At 37.6% G+C, this 25,027-nt stretch overlaps 1 protein-coding gene across 1 annotated transcript in view; it reads left to right on the top strand.

Annotated features, from left to right (window-relative positions):
- SYTL2 (synaptotagmin like 2) overlaps positions 1 to 23,392 on the top strand; it is a 56,789-nt gene extending 33,397 nt beyond the window's left edge. The window contains exons 5-20 of the mRNA XM_030454185.1: positions 2,798 to 2,870; positions 3,428 to 3,527; positions 4,284 to 5,120; positions 5,882 to 7,607; positions 10,980 to 11,083; positions 12,076 to 12,129; positions 12,731 to 12,778; positions 13,982 to 14,076; positions 15,408 to 15,527; positions 16,316 to 16,485; positions 17,851 to 17,953; positions 18,347 to 18,517; positions 19,683 to 19,761; positions 20,646 to 20,745; positions 21,460 to 21,665; positions 23,165 to 23,392. Coding sequence (XP_030310045.1) covers positions 2,798 to 2,870; positions 3,428 to 3,527; positions 4,284 to 5,120; positions 5,882 to 7,607; positions 10,980 to 11,083; positions 12,076 to 12,129; positions 12,731 to 12,778; positions 13,982 to 14,076; positions 15,408 to 15,527; positions 16,316 to 16,485; positions 17,851 to 17,953; positions 18,347 to 18,517; positions 19,683 to 19,761; positions 20,646 to 20,745; positions 21,460 to 21,665; positions 23,165 to 23,310 — 4,132 coding nt within the window. The 3' untranslated portion in view covers positions 23,311 to 23,392. The remainder of the gene's footprint in view (positions 1 to 2,797; positions 2,871 to 3,427; positions 3,528 to 4,283; positions 5,121 to 5,881; positions 7,608 to 10,979; positions 11,084 to 12,075; positions 12,130 to 12,730; positions 12,779 to 13,981; positions 14,077 to 15,407; positions 15,528 to 16,315; positions 16,486 to 17,850; positions 17,954 to 18,346; positions 18,518 to 19,682; positions 19,762 to 20,645; positions 20,746 to 21,459; positions 21,666 to 23,164) is intronic.
- The last annotated feature ends 1,635 nt before the right edge of the window (positions 23,393 to 25,027 follow it).

Raw genomic sequence — 25,027 nt, 5'->3', positions numbered from 1 at the left:
TTTGTACAGTATCTAGTAGCAGTTTGATCCTTCACTTTCCTGGTTTGCAAACTGGGCACACACGCTGAATGGGCACAAGGTGTAAGTCTTACCTCTGGCTTGCATTAATTAATCTTTATTGTCCTTTATGCACCATTATCAGTGAACTGAGAGTGGTATCTGTCTTACCCCATCTGAATCACGGCTGAAAAAGGTCAAGCTGCCTTGTTACAAATGTTGCAAAAAATGAAGTTACACTTTAAGGATGATAAAGGTTGCTTATCACTAGAAATGGCTTAGCTCCCCCTCCCAGGTTGGCTGGTAATGCTGACAAAGTTAGTTCTGGCTGAACGTAGTCTTTTTTAAAGGTGCCTCTTACTATTAGGAGACTCTTTGTGGACTTAGTTTGTTATGGACAGCACAAGACCTGCTGCTTTTTTAATAGGTCTTTGAAGAATATTTTGCATGTAGTCTTGAACATTTGGAAAAGATGGTGGTATTTTACAAGAAGTACAGCCCTGTAATGTTATTCTTACCATTACAATTCTAGAAACTGTGTGTGATTGATTAGAGCCATACATTTCATAATGTATATAATAGTTATTGTCCAGGACCCTCTCTTTCCCTGTCTTGGCTAGCAGGTTTTGCATAAACTGAGAAACTGCTAACCTGAGGATTGGGATCAGAAAACATGCAACAACATATTACTGAGACTCTTTTTATTCTGGATCCTATTCTTAAAATGAAACAATTCTTCTTCAGTGTGAAGAAAGTTCATCTCTGGTAGATCCATTTGTAAACTGCCCAGAGACAAATCCTAACCTGGGGTCATTTCAGCTGTGGCTGTCAGGGTGCTGCTGCACTCATAGTAATGAAACCATGAGTGATTTTTTGTTTTTCTTGGGTGTTAGAACATCGTGGTACTTTTCCTGTATACCAGAGCCTTTACAGGCCAGGTATGTGAAGTGTTTTTAAAGGTGTAACCTTGTACAGAACGAGTTTTCCTAGATTGACTCAGTCTGTCAATATTACCTCTGTTCAGTGATACCATCTGCCTATATGCTGAAACTCAAGGGCAACCTTAAAGGGTTTTCATCTTTTAACTTAAGATTTTTACATTGTTTTCTTCCCAGGCTAGAAAATATTCTTAGCCTACATTAAACAGGTGATGAATGCATGTCCTAGAGTTCTGCAAGGTGAAAATTTGTATAAACCCCCTGTTAAAATCCATATAATTTTTCCAGAATAATAGGAGTGCTGGGATACCTAGATAAGGACATATTTATGGAGTACTGTTAAATTGCACTAGTTTTATTCACACCAGATTCTGTGTCCCTCAGGATGAGCCCAGGAAATCTTATTTGTTAGCATAGGAGGCCATTTCTGAGCAGACTGTATTGACACCTGCAAATCTATAACCCCTTTCTCCAGCTTTGCTCCTGCCTTTGCTTTCTTACCTTTTGGTTCCTATCCAGTGCTGTTCAGTCTGTAGTGAGTTTGCCTCTTCAATGTGGTTCTCAGCACTTTATTTTGCTGAATTACAGTGCAGGAATTCTTTTTAATCTGAGCATATTGACCAGTTTGGCTTAGATTTAGTTTGGCACTCTTTTAGATGAGCCTTGTGAATGCATCTTATTTAGGGACTGTTTAGTTTTTCCATCTGTATGAGTATGAGTATTTTCAGACCCTTTGTTGTGAAACTTAGCTATAAGATCCTAGCTGTGGTGTTTTTGGTTTTTTTTCCCCCTCTACCATGTTTTCTTTACAGCAGGGTTTTCGGTATGTAATGCCAAATTAACACCTCTTTAATTATTCTGTGGTAAGTCTGAAGTAACATTACATAAAAATTTTGTGGGGGTGTGTGTTTTCAGTGAGACTTAAAGTTACCTTCCCAGCTGTAAAATCTTCAGACCAAAGAATGTCTTATTGGTTTCTTGCAGCTCAGGGTACAGAACAGTATTTTCCTTGTTTAAAATGAAGGAAGGGTTGAAGCATTCAGGACCTAGGCCTTAAAAAATAATATTAAAAAATAATAAATTGTGTTTATTCTGTTAGTAGTAAATGTTGTAGATGAAACAATATGCAGGGGCACAAGGTACTGTGAGAAACAAGAACACAAACTCAAATGACTCAAGTGTGAATAAAAACAAGAACACAAGCTCCAGTTCAGCAGAACAAAGTTTCTTTAAAAATATACATTTTCAAACTAAAAAAAAAAAAAAAAGTATAAGAACCTAGGTTTAAACATGCAGTGTGGAATGATATTTTTGAAAAGAAATTAGAAGTTAAAATGCTTAGCTCTTTGACAACTAGAAATTTTTTGTTGTTGTTTTTTAGGATTAGAGAATAACAATAATAATCTGTTACACCTGGTGTGTGCATATAAAAGTCTCTTGCAGTTAGTGCTGAAATGTCAGAACAGTTTTGTTTTTTCACCTGTAATAGTTTGCATTACAAGATCAGCACATACCTTAAGTTTGTATCACTCTGCAGTGTGGTACATTTCTTAAAGTTGAAAATTGAACAGTGGCCATATTTACATAAAGTGTGCTCAAAAATCTAAAATGTATCAAAAATACAGCTTCTGTCATGCCAGGGAGAAGTCCTATTGATTTCTTGAACATGCAAAGAAATCTTTGCCAGGAAACAAAGCAGTAAGAAAATCCCCTTGGTGCAGAAAGGAGAAGGAACAGGCTCAATAGAAAACTTGAGGTGACAAAAGTTTATCATCAAGTATGCAAAAACAAATCTTTGTTTTACTTTTTCAGAAGGGCTTGAGACCTGTTTACTGAAGTTGCTGTATGCTTTTTCTTTGCAGTTCTAAAGTAGTAACCTCGATGTTAGACAAACCAGAGGAAAGACTTGTGAAGGCAGCAATCTCACCAGTAAAGGTATGATGGGTACTGCATGTAGCAGAAGTTATCTTTTACATTTTGTGTGTTTCTTTGCTTCAGTGATGAAGATAATTAAAAATTTAAGTAAGAAAGATAATCAGTGGGAAAAAAAATGAGTATTTTTTGTTTCCGAGGGAGATAATGGAGACTACTGGAAGTTCTGTTACAGCTATAGTCAGTGGCTGTCTGTGCTTGACATTATTTCCACTTCAGCCACTGAAAAGAATTTTCTTTCTGTGTTTCAGTATCTCTTCAGTCACAGAATTAGAGAAAAAATTACTTAACTTGCAACAATTTGGGATTTTTAAGTATCTCTAAGTGATGGATTATCTTTGCCTCAAAAAAGATAATCCAAATGATCTTGTTCAAATAGAACCTAGACAAGGCTATCACCAGCACTTCTGATTGTGCTGGTCCATATTGTTTAGGTATTTGTCATGCATCCAATTTGACAAATGCTTTCAGACTCTTTGCTGATCAGGTTGTGAGGCAGTAGAGATCTCTACACTTTTATTTATTTTGTCTTTTTTTTTTTTCTTTTTTTTTCTTTTTAGCAAAGGAGAAATCCTTTTAATTCCACGATGTCAGGTGATAATTTCAGCAGTGGGGAATCAGGGAACAGACCAGCCAGTCTACCTCTGCTATCAAAGAAGGGTAACTATACCTATAACTGAGTTGCTTGGTGGTTTATAAGGGAATTATTTTTAGTTTTATTGCTTCTTCAGAAGCCTAACTCTTTGATCTTTATTTTTTCCTTTGTTTTTCATGTCTACTTTTTAATCCTTCCTTTCCTGCATTATTCTTTGTAAGCAAGTAGGTGAGTGATGACAGATCACAATACAGGCATTTGATGTTGTAATTTACAGGTTCATGGAAAATACTCTCCTGTCTCTGTTGAGAAGCTTGCAGATAGGAAAAATGGAGACTTTCACACTACGAATTAAAAAAAATACACCTCTCTACTGAGAGAGAATTTTTAAATTTTTCTTTATTCTATATGAATGTGGAAATAGCCTGTTTCCACTTCTGCTGGTTGCTATTTATGCTTGGAACCTGAAGAGGTGTATATATATTCAAAAGCTGCCCTTCCCAGCTATACTTATCCCTTGCAGGAATAAAGCTTGTGAAATATTTGGTGTGTTCTCTGTGGAATCATCAAATGGTTAATATTTCTAGAATGAGAAATAGCTACAGCATTTTCTAGTAAGACTTCCTGTCACATAAAAATGAAGTCACCACTTATGTTGAATGTCTTCTTGTGCTTTGCTGCAGGTGTTTTTGATAAACCCATATAATCACTGTAATTAATGTAGAATTAATATAATCGAGATCAACAATGTGTATACCACTCCCTTTATGCAGATCAATGCCATGTAAATTCATAAGTTCTTCTCTATACACATCTTACAGAAATTCTGTCACTCTCAGAAGAGAGCCAACCTAAACCAAACTTACAAAAGGAAGAAACAGAAAATCGTAAGGAGCTTTCTGTAGAACCTAGTGATGAACTGCAGAAAGGACTGCTTACACGTCCTGTCCCAAAGGCTAGAAAACTACTTCCCAAAGCAACAGATCCTGTGTCACAAAAAGAAGATCTTCCAAAGCCAGCCAAGCAAACTGAAAGGATTAATGGCCCTGGCACACCACCCAGGGGCATTCTGAAGCGCAGTTCAAGTTCAAGTTCCACTGACTCAGAAGTTCGTGCTAGTCAGATGCTAGATGGTCAGAAAAAGAATGGTCTTCCTACTGCAACTATTTTTGAGGGAGAAGCTGAGAAGAACTCTATTACAGAAGAAGCAGAAGACTCCACACAGATTTCACTGGAAAAACTAAAACAAGTGAGATTCTCATCTGGCACAGGTAAAAGAGAATCTTGGCAAAGCCCACAGATGCAGCATGGTAAAGAAACAGGAGAGTTTGATTTGTTAGAGTCTGGTGAGATAAAGAATAGCAGAAATAATGCTGTGGGATCAGATTCATTTGGGAATAAGCATATTTCTGCTGTAAAGCCTTTGGGAACCTATTCATCAACTGTTCAAATAAAAACAAAAGATGGTTTGCAAGAAGACACATTGGCATCCAGCTTTTGTGACACTAGCAGGTGTCACAACTTTCTGGTTAATGAAACCTTGCAGACAACAACAGTTACTCCTAAGAAACATGAAGCTCCACAGAAGACCTCCAGCAATATCCTGCCAAGTAGCAAGAATGAACTGAGTGTTGATGAGACATGTGAAAATAAATCCAACAAGCAGTCCAGCCATGAATTAAAGTCACACAAAGACAATGCTGGTAAGAGACTAGTGGAGTGAAGGACAATGGAGTAGCATATAGCACACATTCATTAGTATTTGAATTCCTTGTATCTAGGAATTAGCAACTAGGAAACAGAAACACTGGTAATGTGCTACATACTGTAGAAGTAAATTCTAAATCACTATTTTTTTATTTTAATGCTGTAATGCAGTCAACATTTTTTAGATGGTCTTCTATTGGTATTCTTAAGAATTAAATGATCATATCAGACCTTGGATAGGCACCTTTGTTGTGGATGATGAAGGTTAAGGGATGGCATTTGGCAAAAATTCCTGTAATAAGGCCTGGCAGATCTGTCCACACTAGAACTGAAGAATCATTGGTGTACTGTCACCATCATTGGTGCTGGTGACTGTCCTTAGTCTGTGTATTCAGCTGTGACTTGGGGACTTGCTTATGGGACAAAACATGAATATGCTGGGTTTCCTTCCCCCCCCTTCAATGTATCTATCCATTTGATGTGGAATAGGGGTAACCAATTTTATCTGCTGGCACCCTCAAAAGTAATCTTTTCCTTGGATATCTCAGTGCAGATATTTTTTTACCTCTCTTTCCTTCAGTATGGTTCTTTCAAAACCAACCAGAATGGAAAACTTTTCTAACATGTTAAATAAAGAGGTGTATATATATATGAGAGATTTTTCAAGATAGAAAGACCACTTGTAGGGTCACATGTCTAGTTCCTAACTATGATAAGATTATTTATGTTGTAGATGAACATCAGCTTTCTGCTAAGACAGAAGAATGTGAAGTGTCAAATACCAGTTCTACAAGTCTTCAACAAGGTAAGCCTGATCTTGTTGAGGAGCAAGATGCTAAAACCACTTTCAAGCCTGGCAAACAGTCTGATGAACTCATGAAAGTGGCCAATGAATCTGTCTCAAAAGTTTTAGACTGGTTTAAAAGAAGTTCTGGTATTGAAGATAGGAAACATGTATCAACTAGTTCCCAAGGCAGGGAACCCAAAGAGGAAGTGGACTTCTCAACAGGAGTAGCAGTTCTTCCTACAGAACACAGTGGGTCTAGCATGGATGGAAAAACAGAAGCCACAGAAGAATTACTGTTTGGCAAGGTTACACAATGGGACAGTATTTTACCTACCTCATTGATTTTGGAAGATATACCACTGACAAAAGAGAGGATGAAACCTAAGAAAGTAGAAGAGAATGAGGACCAAAATGACAAATCACTAACTGAATTTGACTGTGCAAGAGTTGAAGAAAAAGAACATGGTCAAGAAATCAAGCAACAAAATAAAAAATCAAATATCCTGCAACATCAAGAACACAAGTTACCAGCTCAGAAATATGAATCAGAGAAGGCAATACGAGAAAAAAGGAGAATGAGGGAGATCAGAGCATTCTGGGAAAGGGATAAAACTGTCCCCAGTCATGGAGAGCAAGAAGTTTGTATCAATAGTAATGCATCAGGTGGTGCATTGAAAGGTATTGGAGAAAGTGACAAAATAAAACCAACAGCAGTATACCTAGCTAATGGATTTGATGATATAAGCAAGAATACATTAAGAAACACTGAAGTAAGTTGTGCAGGCCAGGCTTCAAGAAGTGAACATCAAAGCTCTTTTGAGTTCAGATCAGGCCATACAGCTGAAAAGCCAGAAAGAACACTTCCATCTAATGATGTTCATGACTATACAGAAACACCAAAAGCCAGTAACTTGCAACCAAGAGTTGATGTCACTTCAGCTTCCCCAGAAAGAAAAGACAAAGATGTGACAGGAACACTTAAAGGAAAAGTTGCTGCTTGTTCCAAACAGAAGCCCAGCTTCCAGGTTTTGTCTTTAAAAGAAAAAATTAATGGAAAGTCCAAGAATAAAGTTTCAGATCCTTCACAGTTCCAGAGTCTGAGAAACTTCTGGGATACTGGAGTTAAATTACACAGTAGCATTGATAGGGAAGATGTTTCTTTGCCAAATAATACTAGTTCAATAACCTATGAAAGAAAATCAAAGAAAGATAAAGGCAGAGATAGTGTGAGCAAGCAAGAGTTAATTCTGCAACAAATCCAAATATCTGAAAGAGAAAAAACACAGAAAATAGACTCTGTGGAGTATGAATTGCCTCTACAATCTCCTACTCTGGAAAGTCTGAATGTGGGACACACAAAAAATACAGATTCTGTCCAGCTGGACAGGAAACCAGCTCTTTCAAAACCCCAGGAAAAGATGAGTCTTCTAGAGCAAGAAGTTAAAGAATATCCAGAAAAAAGTATAGTTTCTTCAAAGCATGTTTCCTTGAAGTTGCTTCAATCACCTGATGATCAAGATGCTTTAAAGGAGACAGTCATAGATGATTGGTTATGTTTACCTATAGAAAAAGTGGAGAACAAGACTATGTTAGATGTCAGTTTCTCTAAAGGGGGAGCTGCAGAGACTGTGGATAAGGTTGTTCTACCTAAAGATGAGCTTGATGTATTTAAATTAGGCCTAAAGAAGTTAGAAAAGGAAGCCTCTGAGGTGGCATCTAACCTAAAAGAAAACATTTCGAATGGGACAAATTTTCACTTAAATCAGTGCAAAGTCCTTGAAAGAACAGTAGAAAAGAGCCATGAAATTTCTCCTGATGATCAAAAAGAAGAAATAGGCAATAGCATAGGAAAAGTGAATGTGCCATCAACAGATGAACATGAAAACAAAAAAAGCCTCAGGAAATTGTTTGGGGAATTTGAACCTTTCTATCTACAACATCAGGCAGCAGACAAGGATGATACTCTTGAGGGTTCCCCGAGGCTTCAAGCTGGTTTGCAGAGCAGGCTCAGAGAAACCTTTGCATCTCATCCTTCTGAATACAGTAGCGTGGCTATGAAGACATCTGATTACACAAATAGTATATCACAAACTAATTATAGTAAGCAGTCAACATGTCAAGAAGAAACAGGTCAGCTTGAAGACATCAATGAGACCATAGAAAAGGCTGTTGCCCCACCCAAGGTCGGTGGCTTGAGTTCAGCTTTAGAGAAGCTGCTGAAGGAGGCCTCTGAAACAGCACCTCCTAAACCAGAATGTGCTGACAGCAGAGTACAGAGGACTGCTGAGGTGGAATTTAAAGGCCCAAACTATCAACATGATGAAGAGCTGCCACAGGAAATCAGTGAGGTCATAGAAAAATCTGTTGCCCCATCCAAGGTCAGTGGCTTGAGTTCCACTTTAGAGAAGTTGTTGAAAGAGGCCTCTGAGACACCACCTCCTAAACAAAAATGTGCTGACAGCACAGAAGAGAGAACTGCTGAGCTGGAAATTAAAAGCATGACCTATCAGCATGATGGAGAGTTGCTGCTAGAAATCGATGAGACCATAGAAAAATCTGTTGCCCCATCCAAGGTCAGTGACCTGAGTTCTGCTTTAGAGAAGCTGCTGAAGGAGGTCTCTGAGACACCACCTCCTAAACTAAAACCTGCTAACAGCACAGTGTGGAGCACTGCAAGTATGGAAACTAGAAGCACAACCTGTCAGCATGATGGAGAGCTAGCATTGGAAATCAGTGAGACCATGGAAAAATCTGCACTTTCCAAGGCTGAATATGGAGTACTTGATGTTAATTTGCAGAAGCTGCCAAAAGAGGTCTCTGAGACACCAGCTTCTGTGCTGGAAAAGATGGATAACAAAATGCAAGGTAAAATACAGACTAGTCTCAGTATGGATGCTTCCCATAAACGAGAGGGAGATCATACTCAAGATCTACAAGAAACAATAGAAAAAACTACTGTTTCACATGTTACAAAATTCAGTGAGTTCAGTTGCTCTTTAGAAAAACTTCTTCAAGAAGCTTCTGAAGGCTGTTCAATATCTGAAGAGATACATAAAGAAGAACAGTTTGGGGATAACATGGTTCCATCACAAAAAGAGACTCTATTTATGACAGCGTCACTGCCACATAATGCTCTAAGTAGCTATTGCACTCAGAAGGTAGCTATCAAAGGGGGAGCTCCAGAACAAAATATCAAAGCTTCGGTAAATGATCTTGCAGTAAGTGGAACTGAAGCTTTTGGTCTTCCTAAAAGACATGGAACTATTAATAAAATGGTAAAGAGAAGCATGGATCCAGTTGATTTTTCTCTCTTGGAAGGAGAGACCAACGTGATTGCAATCAAGACACTGAAGATAAAGAATAAGGGAAGGAGAGATGAAAGCACATCCTTGGATGCCTCTGAAAATAATTCAGAATTTAAAGCACTGTTGAAATTCAGAAGAACAAGCACACCACTTAAAGATGAAAGCAAGTACCCCCAGCCACAAGGAGCTCAACTCTGCCCAATTTCTCAGCAGGAGGAAGGTGGTGGCTCCAATTGGGGATCCAGGTTTTCAGATGAGAACTCTGATTGCCTCTCTGGAATTGAAAGTTCAACTCGTGAGCCATTTGTTAGATTTCTAAAATTCATGGTGCTTGGTTCTTAAATCTGGCTACAATTTTTCTTTTTTTTAACCAAAAATCTGTGGGATACTTATTTCTTAATTGAATGCTTTGGATAGTTGTTTGGGAAGGATGGGTAGAATTAAGTCCTTTAATTGGAAATTGTTTGACAAACATGTACTACATTTGGGTAAGTCTTTTTTGGAGAAGGGACTTATCAGTTGCATCAGTCTTCATAATTCACCCTTTTCTTCCTCCCTTGGGGCATCACCTTTAAATTAATGGCATTGTAACTGTCAAAATCTGGTATTTCTTTTAAATTTACTAGATAAAATGAGGGGAAAAAATATATCAGTGGCTGAGTTCATTCTTTAGTGTGTCCAGTCTTCAAATGTAAATATTTGTCCATGGAATGCCTGGATATAAAGGCAATACCAGTACTCTGTGCTGCTTCATTCAGCACTGCTGCTAGATGCACTAGGAAGTGGCTGTGTAAATGAAGTGGCTGTTATACCAGGATTCTCATTATTTGGTTAATAGCAGCTCTACTCAATGGGTTGTGTGTGACAGCCATTGGAGAGCTTAAGGTAGAAGAGATAATTTAACCTTTTGTCTGCTGTTGAGAAACTGCAAATGTTTGTTTTCACCTGGAGAATCTGAGAAAGATTTGAAGTACTCAGGACATGCCAACTTACCCTTGAGCCTGTTTCAAAAGTGAGATTTCAATGGAAGTCAGTGAAAACTCAGGACAAACAAGGAAAAATGAAATATAATTTGTTTTTACCCATGATTACAGACAGCAAAACTGTAAGGCCTGGTTGGCTGGCTGACAGGGAGGAAAGTAAGGTAGGGAGGAGAGAAGGTCTTAAAGATTTCTGTGGGAGCTATGTCTGTCGTGATTCTGCCCTTAGGGACAATAGCAGAACTTCAGGGATCCAAGTGTCTCCACAGCTGGATTGTTCGGGGTTTTTTTTTTACTCAAGCACTGAAACAAAATTATTTTTGCTGGGTAGAAAATAACAGAGAAGTTTACACAGAGGGACAAACTAAAGCTATTAATTTTTTGTGTCAGCTCTTTACAAATGGCTAATGCCTGTGTTTATTGTAATTGTCCTTAGATAAGTGCCATAACTTCTTGAAACATTCTTATTAAACAGTACAGACGGGGACACTTACACAGGGCAAATCAACCAGCCTGCTTCTCTCTACTGTTGGCTGAGAGAATTTAGAAAGAGCAAATGAGACATAAAACGAGACATTTTTTTTGTTTAGTTGGATTTATTTTGTATTTTCATTGAATATTCACTGTCTTTGCTAACAGTCAAGGTAGATTCTCATGAGAAATCCATGGTTTGCTTTCAGTGATTAGCTTGAAATGGCATATCTGTGTGTGCAGTGTTCATGTGTTTTGTCTTGCAACAGGTTCAGAAGAAGAATTAAACCCTGTTTTGATGGCTTTGAAAAGGAGTGCAGATAGGAAAATACCTTCCAAAAGTCTAGAGGACATTCCATCAGCCACCTCAAGTGAGCACAAAGCTTGTGTGTGTCTCCCATGAACCCCAGTTTGGCTTAAATATGTTCATGCTGGTCTTCCATACAGCTTTGCCAAGTAGTGTTTTTTGTGTCTGTTTCTCAATAACTGGTATGGAGCTTGTGTAATAGAACTGAATTCTTTTCTTGTATGGTTTCATTCTCAGTTCTCTGTGTTAATTTTGAAACAACCCTGGTCTGTGGAGCAGACATCTTCCAAAAATACTGTGTTAATCAGTTATGGGCAGTTTATTGGGTATCTTTTCAATGGTGAAAGTTTTGGCAACTACTCAAATCAGTAATGAGCAACAAGTGGCATTGTCTTCTGGCTACTTGCTTGGGTCACGTTAGTAGACAGTGGAATTATGAAAGATCATCTTAGCTCAGTAGTGTTTCACATGTATTCCAGCAGTTAATATACAAAAGTCACTTCAAGAGAATACAGTGACACAAGATTATACTTAAAATTGGTTCCTAACTTTCCTTTGTAGCCTACTAGTGTTTTCTTGGTTTGGTTTGTTGTTTTTTTTTTTTTAATTATTATTTCTGCCTACCTTCACCCTGCCCGAGTGTTTTTATGTTTATCTCATGTCTAATGGGGAAGACATAAACTGAAACATTACATTTGAAAACTAAAATGTGGAGGTGTAGATTCTGAAAGATGTTGGCTATGGTTGGCAAATTACTCTACTTACTACTTACACAGCTGCTTGCTTCTAAGTAGTTTCTAGGTTTTGGGTATGCACTAACATTGCTGTAACAACACACTGATAGGAACTGTGCCAACACGAGACTGCTGCTTGGATGTGGGCTTGAAGCAATGTGTGAAGTAGAAAGCATCTCTTTAATTTAACCATTCCCATAGCTCTGCTGGTCTGTTTGGTTTTTTGTCCTCAGTACTCTTAATTCTACAATTACCACTGCCATCCACTTTATCATACTGAACAGAAAAATTTCTAACTATATATTACTTTTTTCCTGCACAGATAAAGGAAAAATAAGTAAGCCAAAGGAAGAATTAGCTCTTAGTGCTGAAGATGGTAAATATCTCTTGTGTCTGCATGGAAATTTATTATTTTTTAAATGGTCTCTGTTTGCTAGTGGAGAATTTTTTTTAACCATTGTGCTTTTAGATTTTATTAACCTCAGCATGATCTTGTAGAATTTTGTTGTGTTGCTTTATTCTTGAGAACTCCTCTGATGTTGTGTCCTGCTGCATCTGTAGAGACTCTGTGCCACGAACCTGTGTATTATTTTGGCCTTTAGTCATTCAGTCTGTGAAACAGTTACTGAGATAACTGAGAGCTCTGAATGTTACCTCAGTTGAAAGACACAGCCTGAGCTAAATTCATTAACAGTGAAATTTTGAAAAAATTACAAACATCACCAAATTGATAGCTGTACAGACAGAATAAGCCAGGCTTTCTTGAAAATACTATTAATTTTTCTGCTTTGCGTAGCTTGTGCACCAGTTACCTTTGTTATGATCCAGCTCCTCAGAGGAGGATAATGATGCAAAACACAAACACATTGGGTCTGGGGAAGTAAAATTCTCACATATAAAATGTATTCCTACTATTTATGACATTGCTGTAGCTGTTTGTGCTACTGAATGACTATTGTAAATACTGCATTGAGCAGGTCTGAAACCTGATCAGCATGAAGAGAGGAATGAAAATGCAGCAGGAATTGAGTAATAGGATTCTTCCAGCAGACAATGGAGAGATTTCTTCAGTGATATTTAAACTAACACTTTAAAAGTAATTTTTTATTTAACAACTAACAAATTATACATCTGAACTAGATACTTGCTCAATGGGGAAACAGCATCTAACTGCATATTGACAACTGATATGTTAAGTACTGTTTGAACTTGAACAGCAAAAGCTTTGCAAAAGTTTAACTCATGCCTTGCAAACAATCCCATCATGAGTGCAGTGTTTCATTTTATGCAAGAGATATGTGCCTCTGTATGTAAACAGGATGTTTGTTGACAAGGAATTCTCTCTCATGAAATATTCAGTATTGGTGCATTTCAGAATGTGTATCCAGTCCAAAGCGTTAGAGCTTTAGTGCATTACTAAATACAAGTGGGGCTAGAGCATGGAAAATTCACAGAATCACAGAATAACTTGAGTTGGAAGGGACCCAAAGGTCATCTAGTCCAATTCCAAGTATTGGGGGCTTACTGTAAACTGGATTTTTGCAAGACTAGCTTGTGCAATTAAGCTTTGTGCAGAGAAAAAGCATAGAAGTGAACTGCAGTAGAGGTACACAAAAATTGAAGAGAGAGGCTGCTAAAAAGTGCATCATTAATGAAGTATGTGTCTTATAATAACTAGGAATACTTGAAACTTTCTTGTTTGGGACTAAAAAATGCTTAATTTACTAAAATATTATTATTTATGCTATTAATTAGACTGAGTAAATAGAAGAACAGAGTTTGGCTTGTACACTTGTACACTTATTTCTTACCAAGAACCCTATGGTGACTCTAATGTCAGTGATGGTATGGTTAGTGCATGAGTGCGCTTATCCCTGTTCTTGGAGGAGAATCTAGACAGTAAACTGAAAATTTTATCTTTGCCACATTTGATCAAGAATTTGCTTTCAGCATCCAGGCTTTTATCATGTCAAGCATTGTAAGAAGTTCTGCTTCTTCAGAAAAAGAGCTTTGGTCAGTGTTATAGGAGATATTAATGTAGATTTTTTTCTTCCTAATGATAGATTCTCTGAGTCCTTGGGGGACTTGCATCTATGTTGTAAACTGGTTGTGCATGTGCATGTTTCATCAAATGGTTGTTTCTAAACATGTCCTGGGTTTTTTTTGTGGAATCTTGCTGTTTTGATGTACAATTTAGTTTTGAAATATTTTGAACCGCTGCTCTTCAGTTTCCACAGTGCCTTCAAAGCCTGATAAGCCGTTCTCCAATCCTGAAAAGCTCAAAGGAATGAGCAAGTCAGTACCATCATTCCTACAGGAAAAGGCAAGTTCCATCTCTGACATATTTTAACTGAGACTTTTGATTACTGTCACTTTGCTTTTGTCAAACAGTGCTCCTCGGGGTCTGCCAAGTCAGTTTACTATTGGACTATGGCACAGAATTGAGCTTGTGGACTAATAATCAGGAAGTTATCCCAAATGTCCTGTGGCTAATTAACCTTTCTGAAGCTTCAGTCCAGGTTTATTCTTACTGTACAGCTCAACACACAGAGCTATATATTTTATATAGGATATTGAAGCACTGTGAATCTGAAGCATAGTGAAGGCTTCCTGTTATTCCTGAAGGTAATCTCTGTCCTTACTAACTAACAGGTTTTGTTTTGGTTTGGGTTTTTTTGTTTGTTTTTTTTCCTCTTCAGAACATGTACACATACTTCTTTTCTTCAGAGCATAAAATCTAAAATGAGTATGTAAGACCATAAGAAAGTCACCATCTCTTCTCAGAGAAGCATTAGCTTAACATTCTGCTTAGGGATGGAAGTTTAGGTACCAGGTAGTTAATTCTGTGTAAGTGAAACTTCAGAATTTCCAGCAACATACTGCCACTCTCCAAGTCATCATCATCATGGGGTGGGCCTTGGAATAAGCTCTGAGACTGTATCCAAATCTCTTAAAATATCAATGAAGTTTGAACTGCTTGGTCTGCGACTCCCCAGACACAATAAAGAGAGGAATAGAAGACTGTTTAGACCAAGCATAAACCTTCTACCAAAGTGCCTGAAAGAGGATAGGGGGATTGGATACAGGGGACAAGAAGCTCTGGAGAATAGGAAATACTTTGAAATTGTTGAACTTGGATAACACCACAGATTCTGTTTTTTACAAAAGCCATTTTCACTGTATCCAGTGCTGCTTTACTGTGTGTGTTATCTTCCAGCTAGCTGCCTCCAAGATAGAGGGTATTTGCTATACAACAGAAAGGGACTGGTAAGAAACCTGACCATCATCATTTGCATAAGTTTGTACATGAGATAGTGAAGTAGAGAAGATGAATTTAATTGTCCCTGTAAAGTTAACTTTGTACTTTTTTGTTGCTTCTTGAGATTTAAAACAGAAGTCCAAACCTGGTTGCATTACTGCTTTAAAAAATATTCAGGGCAGGCTTCCCATCAGAAAAATTCCCTTCAACCCTTTTTTTTTTTCAAGTGCATGACCTAATTCAAGAAACATTAATTACTCACATTGCACTAAGCAAGGGAATTTAAATTCAAGTTTTCACTGAGTCTTGATCTGCATTAAAACTGATTTTTCTTTTTGAATGTTCACTGTGACTGAAGAATCTACACAGACTTTCTTTCTGTGATGTTTTTGTAGAGTGATGACAGAGAGACAGACACAGCATCAGAAAGCAGTTATTCCCTTGGCAGAATCAAGAAGAGTCCCAGCTCTCTAACCAATCTTAGCAGCTCTTCTGGCATGGCCTCCTTATCCTCTGTATGTAAACCAAAGCCTGTTTTTAATGGCACTTTGCTTTTGCTAATGTCTTCAGTATTGTGTTGGCTGCCTTTTTATTCCTTTCTTCCCTTGGCATCTCCGTCTCCTTCCTTCTCTCTCTCTTATGTGTGAACCCTCACATAGAATAACCTAAACCAAAATAAAATTGGTATTTTTCTTTTTTCTTTTCTCATAATATATTGGAGCCTCTTCAGGACTCTACTGTGTAACATGGTCTAGAAACACTGAACTAAGAGATGGCTTTTACCTTAGGAGCTCTACTTGAAAGCGATCTTTCTCTTTCTACATATGTAATGTTTAATTTTCAGTGTTTTATTTAGGTTCATAATTCAGCCACATAGAATTTATTACTAATTTTTTTCTCAGTATTTTCCTAAGGCCCATTGTCCTACCTGCTCTGCTTTCTGCAACGAGTATCACCCAAACAGAGATACCAGTAATTTTTCAAGGATCTAATCACAGTCAATAGCTAGATCTACTGCATCTTGTAATTTTATCTGTTCTATCTCAATGAAATAAACACCTTCAGGTTTTGTTGTGGTCTGATTTTTTTTATTTTTCCTAATCAAGCGTAACACCTTGATTTATTTGTTAATCTGCTTGCTGAGAAGCTTGTGTTATAGTGTCCATTACATCTTGTTATTACATCAAAAGAGACACAGCTTATTTCTTTACTATCTGAATTCTGAGTACAATTTCTACCCTAATCTTGAAGCATCTGATGAAAAGCAATGCCTGGAAATTTTTTCTCCTCTTGTGTGATACAGGTGAGCGGAAGTCTAATGAGCATCTGTAGTGCAGACTTTGGCAATGTTGATGTGAAAGGGAACATTCAGTTTGCTATTGATTATGTAGAACAGCTGAACGAGCTCCACATTTTTATTTGCCAATGTAAAGACTTGGCAGTGGCAGATGTTAAACGACAACGTTCAGACCCGTAAGTACAGAGAATAAATTTATTTCATAATGGAAGATTTTCTTTTAAAGTGTAAGTGAAAAATGATTTTTTTTCAACCTCTATAACCTGTTGGAGTGAACAATCCAATAAATAAATTAACAGGTTATAACATGCTTTATGTGATTTGCCACTCTGAAGTGGAATTAACACAGTAAGTTGGTACATGTAGTAACATGGGAAGCTCAAAATTTTAAGAATATGACATTCACTTTTAAAATTCATAGAATCACAGTTACCTTGGCTGGAAAAGACCTTCAAGATCATTGAATCCAACAATTAACCTAACACTGACAAACCCTTAACTAAACCATATCCCTAAGTACTATGTCTGTAGGCTATTAAATACCTACAGAGATGGTGACTCCACCACTGCCCTGGGCAGCTTCTTCCAATGTCTGATAAATTCTTCTTGACATCCAACCTAAACCTCTCCTAGTGCAACTCGAGCCCACTACCCCTTGTTCAGCTTCATAGAACAGACCAATTGCTACCTCTTTACAATCTCTTTTAATGTAGTTGTAGAGGGCAATAAACTCTCCCCTCAGCCTCCTCCAGGCTAACAACCTGGAGCCTCCTTCAGTGGCTCCTCATAATACTTGTGCTTCAATCCCATCATCAGCTTTGTTGCCCTTCATTGGACATGCTCTAGTAGCAAAATATCCTTTGTGTAATAAGAGGCCCAAAACTGAACACAGTACTCAAGGTGTGATTACAGGGGTAAGATCACCTTCCTGGTCCTGCTGGCCACACTGTTCCTTATCCAGGCCAGGATGCCATTGTCTGCCTTGGCCAACTGGGCATGCTGCTGGCTTGTGTCCAGCTGGCTGTCAATCAGCATCCCCAGGTCCCTCTCTGCTGAGCTGCTCTCCAGCCACTCTTCCCCATAGCACCTTATCTGCAAGTTTACTAAGGGTCACTCTGTGCACTCTTTATCTTCTTGTCTGGACTATTGATGAAGATGTTAAACGGGAGTGGTCCCAGTACTGAGCTCTGGGAGACACCACTTGTGAGTGGCTGACAACTGGATTTAACTCCATTGACTCTCCAGACAGTAAATCCTGCTTTGATAAGTTTTCAGAGGATTAAATTCTATAAATATGATCTCTAGCCATGGTATTTGTGTTGAGGAGACATTTCTCTCTGTTAGGAAGAGGTTAATGTCCCTCTTTGGGAACTATTATTATACTTCACCACTGCTGTTCCATTTCTTACATGTTACAAGCTGAACAACCTAATGGCTAGTTAAGTAGATTTCTTTTATTTTATAAGCAAATACTTGTGCATTTTGGAAGGGGAAGTTTGAAGTGTTTCCTTGCTCTTCTAACCAGCCTGTTTAAATTTTAGGTATGTGAAGTCCTACCTGCTTCCAGAGAAATACAAGATGGGCAAACGGAAGACCTCTGTGAAAAAGAAAACTTTTAATCCGGTCTATAATGAAATACTGCGGGTATTTATCAGACTACTACTAGACATTAAATGCTCCATGCATGAAGTATGAGGAACCTTAACTTCTAGTTACAAGTCCAGATGCTTTCAAAAGAGATATCTGTGTTCAGATGAGATGGATCACTCATTAGAAGTACCCATGTCCTTCCACTGGCAGGTTAATTCTGCTGGATACAGCATTGAGAACACTGGATGTTGTGCATTTTTTTTCAAACAAATGCAATCTAGTTATAAACTTAAGATGCTTGGAAAAAAGTAAAATATGAAGAGAGTTTTGTTCTGAAATGAAGAAGTGAGCAGTTATGGATATATAAACACAGACACATATTCAGACACAGCACTGATGAAAATCTAGTTTGTTTTAACCTTTTTTCTCATTTCTTCTTCCTGGCAGTATAAAATTGAGAAGGATGTCTTAAAGACCCAAAGTCTTAATATCTCTGTCTGGCACAATGATACCTTTGGGAGGAATAGCTTCCTTGGTGAAGTGGAGCTGGATTTAGGAACCTGGGACTGGAATGATAGATCCAACAAGCAGATCAACTGGTATCCACTCAAGCCAAGGGTACGTTACCATGGATGGGTTAGATGGTTTCCATTTTCCACTGTGTAAGTGCAAATCCAAGTAATTTATTTATTTAGGGCTGATTTTGTGTGTTCTGTGGGTTTTGCTGGCTATAATAATAAATATCTCTTTACTGGTAAATGGAGCATTCAGTTCTGAGGTGTACTTTAATCTAGTAAGTAGCTAGGTATTATAGCAGGAAAAACTTTCTCATAATCTAAGCAGTAGGAATTTCAAGATATTTTTCACTTTTGTCATGTCCCTGCATCAGGTAGCTGAAGACACTTATTCCCTGAATATGAAGTAAACCTACTGAGAATATGGAGCAAGTGTAGCAATGGTTTAATATCACATGTAATGATGACTTCCATGTCTGTATGCCTCTTGTTTCTTCATGGATTTCAGACAAAACATAAACTTTCAGCTAAGCTTTTTCTAGTTTCTTTTGGTTTTGTTTGTTTTTTTGTTTGTTTACTGCTTTTATTTTGTTTATTTATCATTAATTTTTTTATTATTTCCTTGAATTTACTTCATTAGTTCATTTTCAAAATCAACTTAATCCAAAGTTTTATAATTTATAGAACAGAACAGCAATGCCATAGTGTTCTTTAGACCAGTTTAATTCAAATTATTTTAAAACTACTCTAGGTAGATAAATGTAACCAAATGTTAGCAGGTGCTGTGCTTCATCTACAAATGGTCCATGACTCTTTTTGAAGAAATAACATATTCTTGTGCCTTTTTGTAAGATAACTCCTATTGAGGCTGATTTTTAGATCAAAACATTCCTACAAAAATGGGTTTATTAAAGTACACTTTCCATTGCACAGAGTAAGTTTCCTGATTTGAAAGAGCATATATTCTAATTCTAAATAAATGCACAAAAATGGAAAAGATGGGCCCTTAAAGCCTGTTGGCTTCTCCTGGGTCTTGTTTTCAACTTTATAGTGGAAGAGCACCTATCTGAGGAACTACCAAGTGATTAAACTTGACCTCAGATTTCTCATGTCCTGTAAAATGATGAAACCCTAACTGATAAGGAAATGACACTCAAAAACATTGCCTCATGTAGAGCCAAGCTTGTTCCAGTGAAAAACTGTGCCTGGTAAACTCTGCGCATGAACTGCAAGGTTTGAGGTTTATGGGTTTTTTCCTTGCATTTCAGACTTCAACAATGACTCTTGACCTAGAAAACAGAGGGCAGATGAAACTAGCTCTGCAGTATGTCCCATACCCTGTTGGAGGTATGCGTTGCTTCTTTCTTTGGGTTTGTCAGACCTCTGGGGGGTTTGTTCTCCTGTTTAATGTTTTTCAGACAATTCAGACATATTTTTGAACATAAAAGTAGAATTACTTTTTTTCTAAAGGATTAGGTCACCCTAGTCATTAATTCGGCTTAGGAGCAAAGATAATTTTCTGTTATTTTGTTTTGATGTTTTGATTTAATGTTTTTAATTTCTACACCAGAAATTACAAGACTGTTACAATTGTAATGCAGTCTGTATGTATGACAAAGTTCTGTTTTCTCACTAATAATTTTAGAGATTATAAATAATGAGGCAAGTGCTGCCTGAAATAAACAATGACAACCCACTAAATTTAAGTAATATTAGAAGTAGAAAATAACCATAAGTATTTAGAAAGTGGTAATTTACAACAGTATGATCTGTTTGGTTTAATCTTGTCTTGCAACTGATGACTGGCTGACCTGACAGTGGAGCCAGGTCAAATCTTTAATCCAACCAGTCAGTCATAATAATTAAATATTTTAAGAGCACAAATTAGCTTATTTGAAAGTGCAAGAGGCAATAAATGCTAACATCACATAGACTGAAGGCAAGTTGATCTCTTTATCTAGGAGGCTTGGAAAGAGAAGACCAGTAGCATGGATTTGTTTAGTTGTAACAGGAGAAAATCAGGAATACAGACATGATGTGATCTTGCTGTACTTCAATGGGATGAAGATTTCAGTATAAGTAGTACAGAGATGAATGTTGAATTATGATGTGAGAGAATAAATATAGTCTGAATATCACCTCTACAAATGGGCAGGAACTCCTGCATCATAGAAATTACTTTCAGAAGGGAACTACATGGATTAATTAGATATTTTGTCTTATGTTTACAGGAAAGAAGACACAGTCCACTGGTGAGGTCCACATCTGGGTGAAGGAATGCCATGACCTTCCTCTTCTAAGGGGCAACAGGATCAACTCTTTTATTAAGTGGTAAGAACTGTGGTTGAAGTCACAAACATGATAGCCTCGTAATGGTACTGTTGTGCTTTCTAATGTTATCTTCATTTTTCTACATTCAAAGGAAAAAATACATAATTCCTTTCCAATTCTTTATTGTAACAGAAATTGTCCTGCAGTGCTTACAACTTCAAGATGCTAAGAGTATACCACCCACTAAAACTTACTTGGAGAACTTTCTGAATTATCACTATTTCATTTTGTCTGCTAATCAGTTACAAAATTGTGCCTGCTTTTATTTACATTTAAACAAACTGTGCAAGAATATGGTTTAGCTTCACAAACTGTGGGAGGAGACAGAAGTTAGAAGCATAGTTGTATTTCTTCCTCCTTCCTTTCCACATACACACTAAAAATGTTAAGAGACAAGAACAGAAAGATGGTTGGGAAATTTCTGGCAGCAATAAAAAGGATTCAGTGTCATTAGTGATAACACAGCAAATAAGCTCACTGGTGCTGCTTTTCCACCTGACTTCGCCTTCCACGAGGGTGGATACATGCTGCCAGTATTTCTTGAAAGGGACTGAGAATATGGCCTTTGACTTCATCTCTGTGATGCTAAAGCCTCTTCTTTCAGTCACATTTCACCCAAAGGCCACTGTTAATAAGTAGTTTTTGTCTATGAAGTATGCTTAATGCAGGCTGTGATGATCAAGTGCAAACTGACCATGCTTTTTATTTCTGAAGTACCATTCTTCCAGATACTAGCAGAAAAAGTCGCCAGAAAACAAGAACAGTATCAAAAACTACAAACCCAGTATTCAATCACACCATGGTCTATGATGGCTTTAGACCAGAAGATTTAAAAGAAGCTTGCATAGAACTCACAGTCTGGGATCACAACAAACTAGCCAACCACTTTCTGGGAGGTCTCAGGATAGGCCTTGGAACAGGTACTGGATGATTAATCCTCAGATTACAAAATACAGACTTTAACTTTTTTCTTCTTCCTTTCAATTTCTTCTATTTTTGCAAAGATCACTGAACAGCCTTTCAGGTTTTTTATTAAAAATAACTTATTCTTCAGCACAGATCCTGAAATATAAATAATATTAGTGTTTTGAGCTTTAGGATGACTGACAAGTAAGGAGAAATATTAAAATTTTTTTTTATCTGTCCATACATTTTAACTGCTACTGCTTGAAGTACAAAACTATGAATCACACAGAATGTTAGGGGTTGGAAGGGACCATGAGAGGGAACGGACCATCAAAAAGTCCAACCCCCTGCCAGAGCAGGACCACCTAGTGTAGGTCACACAGGAACCAGGTGGGTTTTCAACATCTCCACAGAAGAAGACTCCACAACCTCACTGGGCAGCCTGTTCCATTTTTATGTCACCTTCACAGTGAAAAAGGTTTTTCTCATGTTTACACAGAACTTTCTGTGCTCCAACTTGCACCCATTACCCCTTATCCTATCACTGGTCACCAGTGAGAAAAGCCTGGCTCCATCCTTCTGACACTCACCCTTTATGTATTTGTAAACATTAATGAGGTTGCCTCTCAGTCTCCTCCAAGCTGTAGAGACCCAGCTCCCTCATCCTTTCCTCATAAGGCAGATGTTTCCCTCCCTTAGTCACCTTTGTGGCTCTGCACTGGACTCTCTCAAGCACTTCCCAGTTCTCCTTGAACAGAGGGGCCCCCAGTTCAGGGGCTATTCCTGCACCCATAATCTTGAACAAAGCCTCACCTAGTTTTTGCATGTGTGAGTTTCTATGTTGTGTAAAAACAGTATTGGGGGAAGACAAAAGGGTAGATCAGGAATGCATGATCAGATTTGAAGGTGTTGGATGGGAAAACTTACAGATGCATACGAATTTGTAACATAAGGGCAATATAAGATGTGTAGATAGAAGAATTTTATGTTTTTTCAATTATTACGTTTGCCCCTTGCACCGTCCTCTCTGGTCTGAAGGAAGGATGTGTTTGGAGTCTTTCAAACAAGTACAAGAAAAAAATACTTTTCACAAATTAACTTCTCACATGGTTCACCAGAATAACCTAAAATACAAGTTAGGATAGTAAATTTCAGTTTGAATTTTAGAGTAACCAAGGCTGTATTTCAGTACAAAATCAGTGTCCTGGTTTATTCTTAGACCCTTGCAGATCTTACTTGCCCATACATCTCTCTCCTTGAGTCTGACAAAAAGAGGAAGGATAACAAAGAAAAGAAGCCTGGAGAAAGATGACAAAGATTCCATCTAAAACTGTAATTAATTTTATTTGACAGAATTATTCAAGTGTAAAAATTTAGAACTGGATCTTCAAAGTACTAGGTCAGCTACCCATGGCGGTGAAAGTGTTTTAGAAGAGAGGCAAATTTGATTGTCTGCTCTTAATTCTGCAGCATATTAAGTAATGTTTCTCTTAAAACCTGATGGCTTTTCTAGGCAAAAGTTATGGAACTACAGTAGACTGGATGGATTCTACTTCAGATGAAACTGCCCTTTGGGAGAAGATGATCAAGTCACCAAACACATGGATAGAAGATACACTACCTCTCAGGATGCTGCTGGTTGCAAAATTGACAAAATGAGGTGGCTTTTGAATGGCTAGTGTTTAAAATAACCTTTTAAACCTTGGGAATGAAATTTAAAGGTGCAGGGGTAAAACTTGAAAGAGGAACACAGTGGCTTTTTTGAGAGTCTCTGCTCTGCTATTGTTCTGGTTTTGTGCTGTCCAATGTCACTCAGTATTTCAAATGAAACTTCTGCCAGCAAATTTTAATGTAACATTAAGGGATTCTTTAATTTATTATTCACTATTTCAAGAAAGAAGGCTCTTACAGAATTTAGTAGTTGAGGTAGCTGTGATACCTGAATGCTTGTGTTGCCTGACTGAAGTGTTGCTGCTCCCTTAAATAATCCAAATTACCAGCAAAAAAATAGAAGCAATTGAACTCTTTCTGTACACTTCTAGGATGATTCATGAAGTGTTATTAATAAGGTAGTAACAGGTTGCATTTTGTTTGTGCTCATTAGGATGTGTCTGTATCCTCATTATGCCATGTCAGATCTCTCTAGGGAGGAATATGAGCATGAAGAATTTCTTTTTATTATTTTTAAAGTTGCATTATTTGTAGTTGGACATTTCTAGGCTACGAATTTGCTTCTGTAGAGAAAGAAGCATTACATGAAATGGTACTGTTGATGTCTCATTCTGCAAGGTGCAGAAAAGTTAAAAAAAATCAGGGTTATAAAAAATCATGCATACATCATCTTGCAAGTTGGACAGTCCTTAAAATTAAATGCTGGAGATGTAGAGGTGAAACCTTTTTTTTTATTCAAATGCTACTCTAAAGGATCTCACCCTGCAAGTCTTAGTGATGACATGTACGTTGTGTATTTATTCTGTAAAGTGTACTCGGCTGTACCCGTATCTATTAGGTAGGGTTTTTTTGCTAAAGTAATTTATCTGTGCTTCAGCGCCACCGTTAGGAGAATGCTGGGACTATGGTGGTTGTGGTTTAGATAGCCTTGCAGTATAGGAAATAGCTGGAATGTGTAGTTTGTAGAAATGCATGCTAAAAAAAAAGATAAATGCATAAAATATAAGATGTATTACTTTTATATTTTTAATAAAAGCAGCCTAATAAAGCTAAATAGGAATTCCATGTTTATTAAAACCCAGTGTTTTATGTTAGCAATTCAGCATGGAATATAACAAAATGCAGACAGAAAACATTTCTTAATATAAATGCACATTTCTTTCCTCCAACTGAGTAGGCCTGAGAGCTGCTGAAATCTCCCACCTCATTTAGATAGAGAAAAAAAGTTGTATTTTTTTCATAGCTCCAACTCAGTTGCTTAATTTAATCATGGGAATTTAAATGCTCCTTCAAAGAATGACAGAATCATTCTGGTTGGAAAAGACCTTCAAGATCATTGAATCTAACTGTTAACCTGACTCTACCCAGTCCAGTGCTAAACCATGTTCCTAAGAGCCACATCTACACCTTGTTTAAACACTTCCAGGGATAGTGATTCAACCACCTCCCTGGGCAACCTGTTCCAATGTTTAATTACCCTTTTTATGAAGAAGTTTCTTCTAATATCTAACAACTGTTCCCTCGGAGGCTCCTCATAAGACTTGTGTTCTAGACCCTGCACCAGCTTTGTGCCTTCTCTGAACTCTCTCCAGCACCTCAATGTTTTTCTTGTAATGGAAGGACCAAAAATGAACAGTGTTTGAGGTGCAGCCTCACCAGTTAATATTTGGTCTTTTATTACACACTATGTATGGAAAAGGGAAGA

Source organism: Calypte anna, chromosome 1, assembly GCF_003957555.1.
Source record: "Calypte anna isolate BGI_N300 chromosome 1, bCalAnn1_v1.p, whole genome shotgun sequence".
In the NCBI taxonomy this organism is placed as follows: domain Eukaryota; kingdom Metazoa; phylum Chordata; class Aves; order Apodiformes; family Trochilidae; genus Calypte; species Calypte anna.
This window is presented reverse-complemented; position numbering and strand designations above follow the sequence as displayed.